The 17,807-nt window shown below is 50.4% G+C and overlaps 2 protein-coding genes across 3 annotated transcripts; one reads left to right on the top strand and one right to left on the bottom strand.

Moving 5' to 3' along the window:
• Positions 1-7,427: 7,427 nt before the first annotated feature.
• LOC112542309 (proton-coupled zinc antiporter SLC30A1-like) lies at positions 7,428-9,292 on the bottom strand. The gene is made up of 2 exons (XM_025174851.2): positions 8,761-9,292; positions 7,428-8,110 (listed from the first exon to the last, which is right to left on the bottom strand). The coding sequence occupies exons 1-2, from the start codon at positions 9,290-9,292 to the stop codon at positions 7,428-7,430; spliced, it is 1,215 nt and encodes a 404-aa protein (XP_025030619.2).
• A 1,073-nt stretch (positions 9,293-10,365) lies between these two features.
• Positions 10,366-17,742, top strand: UBXN1 (UBX domain protein 1). 2 transcript variants are annotated; one of them, XM_088137320.1, is made up of 10 exons: positions 10,366-10,496; positions 11,851-11,940; positions 12,199-12,252; positions 12,339-12,460; positions 12,834-12,900; positions 13,384-13,575; positions 14,214-14,265; positions 14,607-14,726; positions 16,204-16,387; positions 17,443-17,742. In XM_088137320.1, exons 2-10 carry the CDS (start codon positions 11,885-11,887, stop codon positions 17,490-17,492), a joined length of 897 nt encoding a protein of 298 aa, XP_087993446.1. In that variant the 5' UTR covers positions 10,366-10,496; positions 11,851-11,884; the 3' UTR covers positions 17,493-17,742. The 2 variants fall into 2 exon arrangements, with proteins under 2 accessions (XP_087993446.1, XP_087993447.1); XM_088137321.1 differs by having other exon boundaries at positions 10,404-10,496; positions 12,148-12,252.
• Positions 17,743-17,807: the final 65 nt, after the last annotated feature.

Raw genomic sequence — 17,807 nt, 5'->3', positions numbered from 1 at the left:
GGGGGGCTTGGATCTCTACTCCCCCTGGAAACACCATCCTGTCCTCTTCCAGCAGAGACCGGTGGAGATGGGGAGGGTCGCCCCCCCCCAACCCATCAATAGGGCAACTTTAACATTTAGAAGGAAGTCAAGATGATGCAAAGATCTCCAGACCATGGGAGATCTGTAGAGTCTGGATTTTCCACCTCCTGGGGAGGAAGAAGAGGTGGGGAGGTGTGGGGAAGTTTTTTCTCTTTTTTTTAAGGACATGAAGCTGGTTTTAGGGCCACGCTAGAATTTGTGCCTGTTTTCTGTCTTCCTAAGACACTGATGTTGAGCAGCGGTTGGGCGGATGTGAACTTGGAAGAACTTGGAACGCTTTTAGATGTTCATTCTTATTTTCACCCGAATGCTTTCTTGCCTGTCTGGGCACATGGCCCCGTTTGGAGCAAAATCATCTGGGGCTTGCCACTGGTCACCTGGATGGGATTCCAAAAGGCACCGTAGTTTTATCCTCGTTTGCTCTGGGCCTTCAGCAGCCAAGTTAGCTGCGGGAATCAAGAAGGCGAGATTTTTCCTCCCCCCCCCGGAAAATTGAGATAGTTTATTGTATTGGTTCATGGTTTCTTACAGTTAGAGGAGGTGCTTTATTCTATTTTATGTACTGTAAACAGCTGTGAGTCTGGATGAACATCGATAGAGATGGTGGTGGTGATGGCGATGATGATGAAGATGATGATATTTTCCCGGATTGGGGAATGGAGCCTTATGAAGCCCTGGAGAAGTTAGCCAGCAGGATATTATCTTGTTAATATGTTAACGATCTGGCAGTGTATATATTTAAGCAACATACTGTATATACAGGGAAGAGAAGTGTATTTCTGTAACCTGTGCAGATTAAGAGCCAGCCTGCCTGCCTGTCTGCCTTCCTTCCTTCCTGCCTGCCCGCCTGCCCCCCTCCTGTCTATCTTTTCCTTCCGTCCTTCCGTCCTTCCTTCCCCCTCCCTCCCATCTATCTATCTATCTTTTCCTTCCTTCCTTCCTTCCTTCCTTCCTTCCTTCCTTCCTTCCTTCCTTCCTTCCTTCCTTCCTTCCTTCCTTCCTTCCTTCCTTCCTTCCTTCCTTCCTTCCTTCCTTCCTTCCTTCCTTCCTTCCTTCCTTCCTCCTTCCTTCCTTCCTTCCTTCCTTCCTTCCTTCCTTCCTTCCTTCCTTCCTTCCTTGGCAATCCTGCAAATTGATCTTCCACCCCCCCCTTCTCTTCTCTTTGTTGCAGAGGTTCATGAGGATACAAAGCTCGGGTAAGTCACATTCTGCAGCTCCCCTCCTGCCTCTCGGCCACTCCTCTGCCCTCGTCTCCCCACTGAAATATCCCCAAATGCTTTTCTTCCCTTTGTGTGCCTAATTCCTTCAAGACTTCATGCCCTGTGATCCCTCCTAATATTACCCCGGATGCTTCTTCCTGCTAACCCGAGGCGTAAGAAGACATCCTTCTGTTCCTTCTATAGAATCGTGGTGGGGTTGAAACTTACTCTGCTTTTCCTTTTGATATTCATGCATGTTTTGGATAATAATAATAACAATAACAATAACAATAATAATTCTGTGTTGCAAATATCGATTTCCTCAGTTCATGCAGATTAAGCAGCTGTTGGAGAAATCCTTCCCGAACAAACTGGACATTGTAAGTGAGTTGGGGTAGAGCGACCCTCCAAACCCAGAAGGGCGGGGAAGGGCTCGGTATGAATCCGTACGTGGCCAGAATGATCCCCAAACAATTTTTTCCTGTCTGAAATCCTGATTTGGGAAGTCTGTTAGAACTAAAAACAGCAGCAACGTTTCTTTCTTCTTGCTTTCACTGTTTGACCAGAATTGGTCTCCCCTTAGCCAACCACTCTAAAGCCTATGTTTAAGCCATCCCACATGAGTCACACGAGCTAGAAGGAATGTCGTCTTTATCTTCTCCTCCATCTCTACCTCCTTCTCCTCCTTCATCTCTCTCTTCTCTTTTTCCTTCTCCTCCTCCTTCTTCTTCTCCTGCTCCTCCTCCTTTTATCTCTTTCTCCTTCTCCTCCATCTTCTTCTCCTGCTCTTCCTCCTCCTCCTCCCCTTCCCCCTTCTTCTCTCCTCCTTCTCCTTCTCCTTCATTTCCATCTCCTCCTTCTCCTTCTCCTTCTCCTCTTCCTCCTCCTCCTCCTCCATTTCCATCTCCTCCTCCTCCTCCTCCTCCTTCTCCTCCTCCTCCTCCTCCTCCATCCTTCTCTTTCTCCTCCTCCTCCTCCTCCTCCTCCTCCATTTCCATCTCCATCCTTCTCTTTCTCTTTCTCCTCCTCCTCCCCTCCTTCTCCTCCATTTCCATTTCCATCTCCTCCTTCTCCTTCTCCTCCTTCTCCTTCTCCTTCTTCTCCTCTCCTCCTCCTCCTCCATTTCCATCTCCTCCTTCTCCTTCTCCTCTCCTCCTTCTCCTTCTCCTTCTCCTTCTCCATCCTCCTTTCTCCTTTCTCCTTTCTCCTTTCTCCTCCTCCTCCTCCTCCTCCTCCTCCTCCATTTCCATTTCCATTTCCATCTCCTCCTTCTCCTTCTCCCTCTTCTTCTCCATCCTCCTTTCTCCTTTCTCCTTTCTCCTTTCTCCTTTCTCCTTTCTCCTTTCTCCTTTCTCCATCCTCCTTTCTCCTTTCTCCTTTCTCCTCCTCCTCCTCCTCCTCCTCCTCCTCCTCCTCCTCCTCCTCCTCCATTTCCATTTCCATCTCCTTCTCCTTCTCCTTCTCCTTCTCCTTCTCCTTCTCCTTCTCCTTCTCCTTCTCCTTCTCCTTCTCCTTCTCCTTCTCCTTCTCCTTCTCCTTCTCCTTCTCCTTCTCCTTCTCCTTCTCCTTCTCCTCCTCTTCCCTTTATTTTTCGTAAAAGGAAAGTTGTGGGCAGAAGTGGGAAGAAAACAAGCTAGCACATCTGTGGGCTTTTTCCTGGCAGGGAGAGAGCGAAAATAATCCGGTGAGAAAAACTCACTATTTCTGACACATTACTCCACTCCAAGACAAAATTCAGGGCAGAGGAGAGAGGAGGAAGATCATTCGCTAATATTCTATATTTATTTTTCATCCCAAGTTGGGCCAGGTCAAAGAGCTACCCTGGAGGCATTCTTGACAAATAAACTTGTTTTCCTTCATGGAAGGCAGAACCGGTGGGTGGCCGTGTGAGAAGAGAGGGTTGGCGTGGCTGGGTGGAGAGATCCGTCTGGGATCTCTCCCCCTGTTTTGTCCAATGAGGGAGACTGGCCCAAACATCTCTCCGTTGTATTTGCACAACGGCCTTGTGAGGGAGGCGAGGGGGCGAGAGAGCAGCTGTTCTGAGCTGATACTTGATGCGTTCCTTTCTTCTTCCTTGCCATTTTTTTTTCTCTCCAGTCTGGGGAAATTGCTGAGAGTGGTGCCTTTGAAGTGGTGCTCCCAGAATCTGGAATAGTTTTGCATTCCAAGAAGGTGAGAAGGGTGCTCGGGCCGAACACGATGCGCCTTCATGTGGAAATTCTCCCGCCGTGACTCACCTTTGAAATGGGAGACTCCCTAGGCCAAACCGGCTTTCTCCTGCCTGACAGCCAGCTAACCCTGATCATCAGGGGGCAGCTTAAAACACTGGTTTGCAGACCGGGGTGTGTGGTGCGTGTAACTCAGCGCGCATGCATTTCCGGCTTGCTTTTCCAGTGGTGCATTTTTGGTAACTTGAGACTCCAGATTGAATGGATTTATGCACACCCGCGCGCTCTTTAAATGACAGTGCAATTTTTTTTGGCTTGGCAAATAGGAAAACCTACCCGCTGTGGCATTTAATGCAGCCCCCACTTGGTTTTCCAGATGGGGGGGCCATGAGATTCTGGGCCAAAGCCCCGTTCATGAATCCTCAGCATCTTCAAGTCAGGCTGAGAAAGCTTTATTGCTGCCCAGAAAGGAAAAATGAAGCTTGTGAAGGAACCGATGAACTAACGTGGCTGAAAACCTGATAGTTCAAACAGATTATTTGTTCAGACCCCGTGCAGAAAAGACCAGCAATGCATCTCAGGCTTTTGAAAAGGCTGACCTCTTTGGCGGAGCAGGAAAAGACTGGATTATAAAAAGGGGCGAAGAGACCAGAACTTAGATGGTCCAGCTGAGCTTCTGACCTTTCCTGACCCCTTCCTGGTCTGTTGGCCTACATTTCCTATCGGCCTCGCTGGGGAGGATGAGATTTGTAGTCCAGCACATCAAGACGGTGCAGGGCAGGGGAAAGTTGTTCTAGAAACAAGTTTGTCCTGCAGCATTTTAGTTATCACTGAGACATTTGTAGTAGATCACCAGTGCTCTGTACCTCTTAAAGTTAAGAGCCCCTCTCCTCCCCAGCAGGGTAGGATGCAAATATATCTGGATCAAAGTCATATCACAAAAACCACATTTGTACATTTGCCCCCATTCTGCTAAAATCAAGCTCTGTTCCACCTGTAGAGCAAATTCATTTTTTTGCTTGATCATTTTTAAACTACTTGACAGGGTTGTTTTTCCTGATTTGACACGAAGATCCTGCAAAGCACCAGGGCTCCTTGGGACATCAGCAGGATATCAATATCCTAATAATAAATAGAAAATAAAATGCGTTGGGTGGGCCACTGATCACAGAGTTTAGCCAAAGAGCCGAGACTTCACCCGGTTTCCTCGCAAATGAGCTATTCAGCAAATGAGGCTCAGCCAAGGAGGGGACTGGAATCTTTCTGAAATCCACAGTAATGGTTTTCAAGGGGTATCATGGTTTATTTTTGGGAAGTTTGGCTGTGGTTGCTCAACCCTCCCAACGTGGAAGATTTGTTAGTGCAGAGATTCACGCTCCAAATCTGGAGCTGGGGAATCTCAGGAGCGCCCACGTTTGGGGCCGGGAGGTGACGGCGAGCCGGCAATTTGCGAAGAAATGAATCTTCTTTCTGCTCCCCACCCAGAATGGTGCTGGCTACGTGGACAGCAATGAGAAGGTAAAAGCCATCTGTGATGGCATTAAGAGGCACCTGCGAAGCAAGTCCTCGAAGAACAGCAAGAACAGCGTGACAGGCAAGGAGTCGCCCTCGAGAGAAGAGCAGGGCCAGCCGAGCCAGAAGCCCGAACGGAAGCCCACCGTGGAAGGACCGCTGGCCCCAGGGGCGGAGAAGAAGCCAGAAACGACCACCTCGACTGAGAAAAGCAATGATTTCGCCACCACAACCCCCAGGTATTAAGAAGGAGGCGGCCCAGGGGTTGGGGGGAAAAAAGGGGGGGTCTCGCCCTCCGTTCACCCCCAAATTGAGAAAAAAATCATTCCCCTCTATTGCAAATCATTGGAGTCTCAGATGAAATTTACGAGATTTTCTTTCCTTCCTTCCTCCCTTCTTTTCTCACTTTTTTCCTTCCTTCCTTCCTTCCTTCCTTCCTTCCTTCCTTCCTTCCTTCCTTCCTTCCTTCCTTCCTTCCTTCCTTCCCTCCCTCCCTCCCTGTCTTTCTTTCTCTTTCTTTCTTTCTTTCTTTCTTTCTTTCTTTCTTTCTTTCTTTCTTTCTTTCTTTCTTTCTTTCTTTCTTTCTTTCTTCCTGCATCTCTGGAGCAGGAGATCCTCCTGGTTCGTCGCTCTCCTCATCCCTCACTGGGATGAGGGTGATGGGGCTAGGAGTCCCAAATCTAGGAGGCCGAGAGTCCTGGGTTGCGATTTCAGGCGAAGGGCGGGCAGGATCTCTGGACTCCACACGAGGGCAAGGAAAAGTGGGGGGAAGAGCTGGGGTTTTCTTCCTGACGCAGAGGAGCGAGTTCACGGGACTCAGAGGTGGCATTATTAATCAATATTAATCAATATTATATTTATTATTATCATCATCATCATCATCATCATCATCATCATCATCATCAGGCTTTGTTAGTTCTTTCCTTGTGGCCAGGGTGTGGTGCGATCCCAGACTTTAGGTGGCTCGAGTAATCGAGTCAAGTGAGATGTAGGAAGTCACCCCCGCCTCAAGAGAAGCTGATTGTCTTTTGCCTTGGTTCATCCTCTTCTCTTCTCATCTCTTTCGAAAAACCCACAACCTTAAGCAATCCGTGAACGTAGGAAAGCTGTTGCACAGATGTGCAAACCCTTCCTTGAGTCAGGAGATGCCCAGCAATGTCCTGGCTTTCTTATTTACACAGCCGTTCTTCTCAAACTGGAGTGTGCCGCTTTTCAGATTAAATAAGAAGGGTTTGGATGGACAGCAGATCAAATTATTTCCCATGGTTTTAAGGCTATCCCCAGCTGGCTACAACCAGGGAGCTTTCCAGAGGTGTGGACTTCAGTTCCCAGGATCCTTCAGCCAATATGTTGGCCTCTTGCTGAGGATTCTGGGAGTTGAAGTCCACACATCTGGAAGGAGCCTAGTTATGTTAAAAGCTACAATTAGCTCTCAGGTTTTGGCTGTGTGTGTTTGTGTGTGCGTGCATAGCTGCACCCATAAGGCTGCACTTTGGAATGCTTTATTTATTTTATTTATTTATATATCAAATTTGTCACCGCCCATCTCGTTAGAAAACGACTCTGGGCGGTTTGCAGGACAGATAAATCTGAATTAAAAATGCAATATAACAATTAATCCTAAATAAATTGCAAGTATCTTCCAAGATCATTGATGATATTCCACAACTTTGTAATGTAACAAACGATGGCCAGTAATGGGAGCTAATGTATGTATTAATTTTTAAATTGTTTTACATATTTATATATATTGATGGTTTTAATGTTCTGGGTGAGTTGCCCAGAGTTCCCCCATTGGGGGGAGATGAGCAGGGGAGAAATTTAATAAATAAATAAAATAAATGAATGAATTATTCCTCCAGGACATGAAGATCTCGTTGGAGGGCAGATCATGATGGGGTCATCCGAAAGGAGGAAGATGCCTGGGTGATTCCTGATATCTCTCTGTCCCCTAAATTCCCATCCTCACTGCTGACGACCCATGATTAAAAAAAACAACCACGGAAAACCCTTTCGATTTAATTTCTTCGATGGCTTTTAATGTTATTACTTTTAGGGAGCAGGCAGGGAAGGGGACCTACGGTCACTCTCGTTTTAGCATCCCGCGACCCCCTCCCCAAAAAGAGCGAAGAAGAAAGGCTCCCCCTTTGCTCGGACCTCCATGGCTGCGGCCAAAGATCATTGTGGATTATCCTGGAATGTCATGGTGAACCCGGTCATTCTGGCTTACTGAACGAAACACAGTTAAAACAAGGCTTGATGGCGCGCAGGGCGTGGAGGAGATAGACCTCCAGGACAGTACTGGAGCGCTGAGATTTACAGCCGGTGGTCCTCACCAAGGGGTCCGGCATCCCACCTCTATCACTGACAGGGGTACAAGGGGAAGAGAAGAATTCGTATTCGGTGGGAGGAGAGGGGAGACGTTTCCCCTCCCCGATTCTCTTCCAAAGGCTTCCGCCCGCCGAATTCACACACTGGTCTCGAACTCCAGCAACTCGGTGGGAGCTGGCCCCAGCTGCCTCTCACGGGGTCCTTGCCGGTGTCCCTCGTTTGGGCGCCTCCCCGGGTGTGGCTCCACCGTGACCACGTGGATGCCGTGTTCGCAGAACAGTCGCTTGACTCTCCGGACGACCGGCTCGTAAACGGCCACGTCCAGGCAGTCCACGTGGGCCGTGGCCACCGAACTGCGGTGGCCGTCCAGCTGCCAGACGTGGAGCTCCCGCACGGTGGCCACCCCCTCCGTGGCACGCAGGCGTTGCTCCAGAAGCCACAGATCCAGCCCCTCTGGCGCGGCTTGCAGGAGCACGAGGGCGGAAGCCCTCAGCGTGGGCCAGACCAAGCACAGGAGGGCCACCGCGGCCACCACAGCGAGCCCGGGGTCCACGTACAGTGGCCAACAAGCGACTGACAGTTGTGGCAGAACATCGGGCGTTTCCCAGGGCCGGCACGGGTTCCTGAAGCAGTGATCAAGACACACTGCCTGCCCCAGGCACGGAGTCCACAACAGGTGGACAGTGAGAGAATACAGGAAAACTGCCACAGGTCCAAAACAAGCCACCATCCATCTAAGATAAAGAGTCTGCCACGGTCCTTCCCTACGTTCTTCCAGCCACGGTGGTTTGTGGCTCGAGGATCCGTTGCCCAGAAGATCTGTGGAGGAAGAGAAAGTCCAAGGCCAGGCTGGGATCATTTCATACAGTGCAATGTTGATAAAAACCTGGATTTAAATCCCCAGTCTAACATCCTGTGTCTCAAAGTGGCTTCTACTTGTTCCCACAAGCAAGATACGGGAGGCCATGACGACCTCTCTGGCTCGTGGAGAGTATTTTTTATTTAGAGAGGAACTCGGAGCTTTCATTTTCATTATCAAAGTGTAAACGGGCAGATCATCTTCATTTCAGATGCTGGTTATCCTGGTCTGAAAGGATGACGGATTTCATAGCACTTCTTTAAAAATCAGGGGGAGTCTGGCAGCTTCTGAAAAGGCCGAAGCTTTTGAAGATTCAGCTTCCGCCTCGAAAGCAAATGCCCTCGGGTAAAATGTGTGAGTCTGGAAAGATGCTCCTGGACTCCTCCCGATTTTTGGCGGCCACGAATGCTCCCATGTGGCTGAAGAGGCCAGCAACTTTTCGGATGAGAAAAAAGGCTTGCCTCTTCCACCCCCAAGAAAGGAAAATTAAACTTTTGGGGCCTTCCCAGGATTTTTCTTACGGGGATCCCATTTCAGGATTTCTCGAATTAAGATACGGCTCGGCTTTTCCATCTCTCCTGCGCCCCTGTGCACCCCCGTGGGAACTTACCTTCCTTTTCCTGCTTTCTCCCTTGCGGGAGGCTTCTTTTGTTACAGCAGGGCCCTATGTCCAGCTTTGGGGGGTGTTTCCGGGGCAAACCTTCTCTAGCCAGGTGGATGGGGATAGCCAGGGCCCCGATTCCCATCAGCGCCAGCGGGTGCTCCGGGAGCCTCGGTTCTGCGATCCTGCGAAGGGCCTCGGCCAGCAGAGCCACGCACAGCGCGCTCAGGAACACGGCGCTCACCAGGGTGCCCACGATCGGGGCTCGCGCCCATCCAAAGGTGTTCTTCCAGGTGGGGTGGCTGCCAGCGGGGAGCCGGGCATCCAGCAAGCTCACCGCCAGGGCCAGCGTGCCTTCCAGGGTGTGGAAGGCGCAAACCTGCAGGAGCAGAGAGGCCGTCACTCGGCCGGCCACCATCTCTGCCAGGAAGAGGCTGACCGAGAGGTAGAGCTGACCGGCGGGCCAGTCTGGGGCGCCCATCAGCCACAAAGGCAGGACGCTGAGCGTGATCCCGGATTTCTTTCTCGGAGGGGCTGCCATCTGCAGCCTCGTCGGCCAGCGAGTTGCTGTCTTAAGCGGCACCGGAGTCTCAGCCTCGGTGGCCACCCATTGCAGTCCTCCTGGGTCCGGGGCCGCTCTTTCCTGCCCCCTTCTCATCCACGGCCTGCGGGCCTCCTCGGTGCTGCGTGTCTCCCCTGCTTTTAATCCCCAGGAGGATTTGGCTGGCACTGGGAGAGCGTTTGGCACGGACCGTGAGGCCTCGCACGCAGCCCCTGGGCTTCCCGGGGTCTTGTCAACAGGCCATTCTCTTTCTTTCCCCCTCTCTGCCTTGGAGCCGTGCCCAGCTTCCACCAGCTGCAGAGAGCAGCCGGGCTCATAAGTATGCACGGAGTCGCCCCTGCCCTGCCACGGGGGCAAGGGAGGGAGTGAGCAGAGCCGCCCATCGGGGGACAATGCCCGTCCTTGCTCAAAGGCGGCCCGGGGTCGTGCCAGGCCAGGGAGGCCGTGGGCAAAGGGCCAGGCTGCCAAGGAGCAGAGAAAGCCCGGAGCAGCTCGACGGGGCGTCTTTGCAGGCCTGGAATTCACCGTTTCGCAAGCAAAGACCCGAATTGTCTCTCCGGGTGAGTCAGGCTTGCTCTACCCGAGCCAGCCCCAGCCCAGGAGACGGGGACTCTTTAACGCTCGGCTCAGGCCTCGGGCATGCCGGGGCGGTTGCCACCCACAGGCCAACAGCCTTGGTTGGAGTGAGTCGACTGCGATGAAGCCAATCAGGGTTTAGTCTGTGATGCAAATACAGTCTAGGTGTATTTAATAAACCACCGTTCAGCCAACCATGGTTTGGTGGGTCATGTGAATATAGTCTAGGTGTATTCCATAAACTGACATTCAGCCAACCATAGTTTGGTGGGTCATGCAGATACAATCTAGGTGTATTCAATAAACTGACATTCAGCCAACCATAGTTTGGTGGGGCGTGCAAACCCAGCCTAGGGCAGTGTTTCTCAACCTTGGCATCTGTGGGCTAGGCGGACTTCAACTCCCAGAATTCCCCAGCCACCGCCGCTGCCCCTTTAAGGCGAAGCTCGGCCGGAGAATTCCGCCCCTCCGCGGCCGCCGTCCGCCCTTCCGGCAGCCCGCCCGCCCACGTGACCCAAACAGCGGCCGCGAGACGGCCTCGCGCTTCCGGGGCCTCCCTGCCGCCGCTTCCCGCTCCTGCGCTGGAGCCGCCGAGCCGGAGCCGCCGGTGAGGGCTTCCCGCAGGGAGGGCGCGCCCGGCCGGGGGAAGCGGGGGGCCCTGCGAGGCACGCCCCCACCCAGACTACAACGCCCATCATCCCCCACCGCGGCCGGGGGGTGACCCTACCCGCAGCCCCCCGCCCAGCCCGGCTAACCCGGCGTTCTTCCACGTGGGTTGGGCGGCGGCTTTCCTCCGCCAGCCTGGCGTGGCTCCAGTCGGCGTCCAAAAGCCAGGATAGACTACAAAGCCCATCACATCCCGCACATCCCTTCTTCTCCTCCCCCCCCCGCCTGGTGCTGCTTTTCCACGGGGGCGGCCGCAGTCCCAGTCGCCCCTCCAAGGCGTCTCGGCCCCCTCCAGATGGGTTGGGTCACAACGTCCATCATCCCCTGCCAGCCCAGCCATTGCTTGGGGCTCCATTCTCTATAGGAAATGACCCCCCCCCCGGTAGTAATTCCGCCCCCCTTCCTCTCCTATGCAAGTGCGTGTGCGTTTGGGCCCATAGATGGGCAGATTAAGAGGATGAAATGTTTATTTCCCCTGCTCTGTACTGGATGGCGATAATGCATATTTAATAATAATAATGATAATTATTATTTAACTATAATTTAATTTAATAATAATGCATATTTAGGGAGCACCACTGAGCCCTGAACCCCAGACACGAATAGACTTTATACTATTAATCCAGCGTCTCCTTTGCTCCAGTAACTCAGCAAATGACTTTGCAGAAGCTATTCCGCCCCCAACATTCAAGCTTCCTCCTAGCTCCCCAGAATATCTGCTAACCATGTTTTGATTTTCCATGTCAGAGAGAGAACGAATATAGGCTTTGATTTGATTCCATGAGCAAACTGTGATTTAAATTTAGACTTCCTCCACTGCAGCCTGTGCAGTCCCTGCTGCGTCTTCCTGGATCCAGCCTTGGTGATTTCCTTCCCCAAATGAAGGATCGGGGTACAGAGAGATCCACCCAACCCTTTTGGATTTGGGGGGAGCAGGTGGGCCCCCCGATCCACAGGGCAAAGCTGAAAGAGCATTTCGCTGAGTGATTTTTCGCTGCTTTGCTGGGTGGCTGTTGAAAAGGGGGACCAGCAGTTGGAACTGGAAACTTTCTCCTAAGTTTTAAATCTAATCTTTTGTCTTTCTCCTGATATAATCACCTCCAGGCGAGGGGTTTATAGTTCCAAGCACAGAGAATTTGTAATGAAACAGTGCAGAATTTAAGAACAGAACAGGGGAGACCGTGATAAGGAAAACATACATTTTCCAACCCGAATTACAACGAAGCGCTGAAATACGATACAAGGGATAAAATCCACAGGAGGCCAAAGGACTGGACGTCTCTCTTATTTTGCAGAATTTCCTGGCAGTGACGGTTGTAGTGCGACCTCATGGAGAACACAGCGCTGGAAAGCTTAATTGAGATGGGTTTCCCGCAGAACCGAGCGTACGTCTCTGCCCTGGGAAAGTGTGGGATGTGTGTGGGAGGTCTCAAAAACAGAGCGAGCTCTTCTATTCCATGTGATTTAAGCAAAAGGCTTGTGAACAACACACGTCTGTAACTTGGGAGGGCTTCGCCAAGGGGTACGGCTGGATTTGTGCGAAGGCAGCTGGACCAGCATCGTGTGAATGTTCCTTGTCGCTTTGCTTGCAGCCTTCTCTGTTTTGATGTGGTGTGCTGAATTTCATCCCTTGTTTTCCCCAGAGAGAAGGCCCTGGCTCTGACAGGAAACCAGGGTATTGAACAAGCGATGGATTGGTGAGTATGCTGGCTTCCCCCTTGATTTGCAACTTCCTCCCTTCTCCCCTCTCTCCTTCTGAATGGTGCGCCTCTCTTCAACCCAGGTTAGTGGAACATGAAAACGATCCCGGCCTAGATGACCCCTATGTCCCCCCTGAGGGCCATGTTCTGGGCGCCGAGGAGTCCCCTGAAGGAAGGACGCCAGATTCGGTACAAAGTGGATCAGGTCAGAACAAACCTGGCGGTGTGCTGGGGAGCCTCGGAGCGTGGTAGCCAAGATGGGGGCCTGGGTCGTCCTTCTTAAGCCAGGTTCTCATGATCTGCAGCGGGCCGAGGTGGCGATCGGTAATTGTGCCTTTAGGGGGAAATGTCGCTACCTGGATAGAGGGGCTGTTAATAGGTATTGAACGGTCCTTCTGTCTTTAGATTAAGCTCCAGTGATTGGCCTTCATTCCTTCAGCCCAACGCCTGAAATGGAGGCATAGAGGGTTGCGCATCATTTGAGCATGGATCGGCACACTCTCCAGGTCCCCAGCTTGGATTATATCTTTCCTTTGCCCGATCCCTGGAAGCCGCAACCGAACTTTTTCTTCCCGTAGATGAGCTGGCTGAAGAGAAGAACCAGCGTCCTCTGACTGAAGAAGAAAAGCAGGAACAGACGAAAAGGTAAGCCCTGTTACAGTGGGGGACCTTCCCTTTCCTTAAAAACAAGAGGAATCCTTAATCCCGGTTAAGCTCTCCAGCAGGAAAACCTAGATTGCCCTATTAGCGTACATTAGGCAGATGGCACCCCTTTTCTTTATGAATTTCTGCGAGTGAAGTGACCAGAGAGTGGCTGACATTCTCTCCACCGCACTGTTAGGTAGTTTGGGGATAGTTTGGGGAACAACTTAGGTTACTGGGGATAGTTTGGAACTAACTAGGTTAGTTTGGGGATAGCTTGGGGAATAACTAGGTTAGTTTGGGGGTACCTTGGGGAATGGCTAGGTTAGTTTGGGGTAGCTTGGGAATAACTAGGTTAGTTTGGGGATAGTTTGGGGAACAACTAACTAGGTTAGTTTAGGGATGGAAGGCCCACAACGACCATGCTCCGGGCTAGGGGAGCAGCCTTGCCCCCCAGGCTGCCCCACCGATTCCTTTCCCCGTCAGGATGATGGAGCTGATTTCTCAGAAACAGAAGGAACGCGAAGAGCGGGAGAAGCGGGAGAGCATCGAGCGCGAAAAGCAGCGCCGGAAACAGGGCCAGGAGCTCTCGCTCATCCGCCAGAAGCTGCAGGAGGATGAGATGAAGAAGCTGGCGGAAGAGAGGCGGAGGGAGAAGCTGGAGGAGAAGCTGGCCAAGTGAGAGACCGTGTGTGTGTGTGTGTGTGTGTTTGAGAGAGTGTGAGCGTGTAACCAAGAGGAATCCAGGTGCTGGGGTGGGAGGGGAAAGCTGCGTTTCTGGCTGGAAAGAAGCAGCAGGCAACCATGTGATCTCCCCCTAAACCAGGGTTTCTCAACCTTGGCGACTTTAAGATGGGAGGACTTCAACTCCCAGAATTCCTCAGCCAGCTGGAGAATTCTGGGAGTTGAACTCCACACATCTTAAAGCACGTTGGCTGGAGAATTCTGGGAGTTGACGTCCTCCCATCTTAAAGTATGCCGGCTGGACAATTCTGGAGGCTTAACCCGTTCTGGAGGAAGGAGTTCCAGGTGGACGTAGATACATGGGTACTGTTGGTGCAAATTGTTGACACAGGGAATGAGGACAAAACAGTCCCATCTGCTTCGTCTGCCGCAGCGTTCATCCCACGGGCACCCCTGAGTTTTTCCAAGTCTTTCAAGATCTCCAGCTTTGAGGGTTGCAACGTTTCTTCCCTAGCAGTGAAGTGAGGAGGGTGGGGGGGTCAACAGGAGCTTCAGCGGATCTTGCTGGGGACTGAGCCAGGCCTGCTGTTTCTAAGCTGGCGTTCCACCGTTAACGCCGTTCTTTTTTCCAGGCAGCGGGTGCGAGAGAAGATTGAACGGGACAAGGCCGAGAGAGCTAAGAAGGTGAGACAATGAGAGGGTGGAGAAGGGCTGGGGGGGAGCTTTGGGGGGGAAGAACGGGGATCTGCTGTAATCAGAGTTCAGTCCAAACCTTGCAGTAGAAGTGTCTGATCTTGGCCCTCTCAATCCTAATTTTTGCGTCTAGAGCGGTGTTTCTCAACCTGAGCCACTTTAAGTTGGGTGGACTTCAATTCCCAGAATTCCCCAGCCAGTCCACCCATCTTAAAGTGGCTCAGGTTGAAAAAACACTGCTCTAGAAAATAGGCTACATTATAATCAATCACACACAGCATTGCATAGCTTAGTGGATGACTTTTGCTAAAATTCCTTATGTTTCCACCTAGTTTGGCTGCGGTAGCGCTACTCAAGCATCTGTCCTGTCCGAACAGATGGTTCCCACGCTAATCTCATCCCCCAGCCAGGAGCCCCCTGTCAAGCGTGAATATGATCAGTGCAGGATACAGGTAAGGCGTTAGTAAATTTGAGAGCATGCAAAGGATCCTACGCTTAGCTCCTTCTGGGCTAGACTAGTTCCTGTTTGGCTTGGAGTAAAGTCTGGAATCAAACTAAAGGAAGAACTTTGCAAATGGGAATTCACACACTCTATGGCTTTTGTGATTTCCCTGGACCAACTAAATCACCAATGTGGAATCCAGCTAATGATTATTCTAGCTACCTGGCTAAAATCTTCAAGCACCCAGCTAAATCAGAATGCCTCTGTTCTGAAGTACGACGTCAGCTTTCCGGCTGGCGTGAGTGTTCATATGTCTCTCGGTCTCCAACGTTGCAATGTCCAGTTTCAATCTGTATTTTCGAAACTACAGGTCTACACTTTAGCCTGACCTTGCAGCTAAAGTGACTTCCACGTGCTTTTTCTTTCAGTCAGCTGACTACTAGCATCATTTTAAAAAGCGCTGGTCAGAACCTCGCAATTAACTCTGCAGCTCTTGCTTCTAATTTCTAAATACTTCTGGTTTCTAAACTTCTGACTTCTAAAGAGTTCCAGCTACTTTTAATTTCACTGCTTACGTTGATAACCTGTAGATCTTATAGCTGATTATCGACTCTCCCTGAGAGATAGCTGCGTTTCTTTAGAATTAATGGTCTGCTAATTAATTAATTCTGAATTTCTGTGTCACTGAACCCCAGCTGCCTGCGAGCTGCAGCAACGTGACTTAGAAGACCATGTTCAGTTAGCACTTGTTCCTTAATTTAATGTTACAACTGGACAAATGGTAGGGCTGTTCTGGTTTACCAAGCAGGCCAATTCATTTTTTTTAATATATATAATTTTTATTAAAGATTTTATAAAAAGGAAGATTAAAAACTAATACAAACTAATATAAAGCAAGGAAAAGAAAAGAAGAAGGAAGAAATCCAAGAGAGGTAAAAGTGCAAGAAAGGAAGATAACTAAATAAAAGAAAAATAGAAAAGAAAAAAAAGATACAAAGAAGTCGCTTCTGGTTTACTTTACAGCAGTTATAGGTACAATTGCAAGTTTATCTCTTATTCTATGGCAGTGTTTCTCAACCTTGGCCTCTTGAAGATGGATGGACTTCAATTCCCAGCATTCTCCAGCCAGCTATGCTGGCTGGGGAATTCTGGGAGTTGAAGTCCACCCATCTTCAAGCAGCCAAGGTTGAGAAACACTGCTCTATGGTTACAACATTCCTCTCTTCTTTCTATAATCTGTCCTAATTATCCAAACTGTAAATTGTAAGTTCATTTTGTTTTCTGTTTCATGCAAAAAATCTGTAAGGGATTTCCGGTCAGCAATAAATAAGCAGGCCAATTCCAACCTCGTTTTAAGAGCTGATCTGTCACCCCCTGAAAGGACGTATCCCGAGGCTAAACAACAATTGGTTGCACATGCAGGAAGGGGCTTGGAATCCCTCCGGCAGCCCAAGGGGGCTGTTTCTCAGCTGGCTTTGCTTTGACAGGTGAGGCTCCTGGATGGGACTTCCTTGACTCACACCTTCAAAGCCAAGGAGCAACTGGCAGCCGTGCGGCTTTACGTGGAACTGAACCGCAAAGACGGCGGCGAAGATCCTTTTAACCTCCTGACGAGTTTTCCCCGGCGCGTCTTCACCGAGGAGGACATGGAGAAGCCTCTGCAAGAGTTGGGTGAGTTTGGGAGCCAAGGGGAGGGAGCTGAGCCAGCCACAGAGAGGTTTGCGCTGATAGTCCGGGAGAAGCAGCCGGTTGGAAAGAGGCAGAGCATGGAATGTGTCCAGTTCTTACGCCTAAGAGCACAGACCTCTTGCACCCTTAAAGAGCATGGCAAGCTCAAACTGTGGTTTTCTGGAATAAAGAAATCAGGCTTGCGCTTCAATTCGGCCTCTGCGCAGAGAAACCACAGTATGGCACGGAGCTTGACTTTAGCTCAGTGTTTCTCATCCTTGGCAACTTGAAGACATGTGGACTTTCAACTCCCAGAATTCCCCAGCCAGCCTTGCTTGGGCAAGCAAGCGTGGGCAACTTAATCCTTTCCCGCAGAGGAGCTCCGGTATTTTATTTATTTATTAATTAATCCAATTTGTATAGCCGCCCATCTCACAGGACAGTGACTCTGGGCGGCTTGCAACAGTCCAATAAAAACAGCATATACATAAACATTCAATATAAAGATATAAAAATCACTGTTAAAAGATAAATAGGATAACTATGATAAATAGATACGCTAAAAAAACAAATATACAAACCCTAGGCAAGAGAGAATGAGGATAGATCACTAAATATCCAAACTTCCCTTCTAGGATTGCAAAATTAATAATGGCAAAGGAAACTGAGAGCCAATTTGGGGTAGGGGTTCAGGAACTGGATTAGAAACCAGAGGACTCTGAGTTCTAGTTCTCCCTTAGGCACAGAAGCTGGCTGGGCGACTTTAGGCCAGTCACTCTCTCAGCCCAACCCACCTCACAGGGTTGTTGTTGTAGGGAAAATAGGAGTTGGGACCATTATGTGTACCACTTTGAGTTTTTTTAAAGTGGGATATAAATCTAATAAATAAAAGCAAAACTCATTCTAGCCTCACTCCTCTGGAGTGTCTCTCTCCCCCAGCAAGCTGTGAAAATGGAAATAGGTCAGATTCGCTCTCCAAAGCCCCTTAGTTATCAAATGCTCCCCCTGGATTCTCCATTCTTTCCCCCATTAATCTTTTTTCCCCCCTCTCTCTTCAGGGTTGGTGCCTTCAGCTGTGTTGATCGTGGCCAAGAAGGGGAATAGCTGAACGGCTCTCCTCCTGCTGACTTCCGTCGTCTGGCTTTCCCTCCCTCGCGCCGGTTGTTGGAGGCTGATCTAGCCTTTAGTCACTGGGGGCCACCGTAGAGCACCAGCCCCCCCGAGACTCTGAAGCAGCAGCAGCCCTTAACCCAGGGGTACAGAAACAGACAATATGTGGGTGGAAGAGTTGGAGAGGAACCAGCGTTTGCACCTGGACACCCCCCCGATGCCGGCCTGAATAAAACCTCTTCACTCTGGCTTGCCCTATGTGATTTTCTTTATTGCTGGAGGAATGAGAGGAGGAGCTTGATGGCTGGGTCCT

Source organism: Python bivittatus, unplaced genomic scaffold (genome assembly GCF_059951505.1).
Source record: "Python bivittatus isolate LINGU-HERP-01145 unplaced genomic scaffold, Pbiv_v1 ctg000180_np1212, whole genome shotgun sequence".
NCBI classification, from domain to species: domain Eukaryota; kingdom Metazoa; phylum Chordata; class Lepidosauria; order Squamata; family Pythonidae; genus Python; species Python bivittatus.
Note: the sequence above shows the minus strand (reverse complement) of the source record. Positions and strands in the feature narration are given on the sequence as shown.

Excerpts from the sequence above, each read along its gene's own strand:
- LOC112542309 (XM_025174851.2), bottom strand. The coding sequence starts at position 9,292 with ATGGCAGCCCCTCCGAGAAAGAAATCCGGGATCACGCTCAGCGTCCTG. Across the intron at positions 8,111-8,760 it reads GAGAAAGCAGGAAAAGGAAG|ATCTTCTGGGCAACGGATCC; the intron begins GTAAGTTCCCAC and ends CTTCCTCCACAG.
- UBXN1 (XM_088137320.1), top strand. The coding sequence starts at position 11,885 with ATGGAGAACACAGCGCTGGAAAGCTTAATTGAGATGGGTTTCCCGCAG. Across the intron at positions 12,901-13,383 it reads AAGCAGGAACAGACGAAAAG|GATGATGGAGCTGATTTCTC; the intron begins GTAAGCCCTGTT and ends TTTCCCCGTCAG. Across the intron at positions 14,727-16,203 it reads ATGATCAGTGCAGGATACAG|GTGAGGCTCCTGGATGGGAC; the intron begins GTAAGGCGTTAG and ends TTGCTTTGACAG.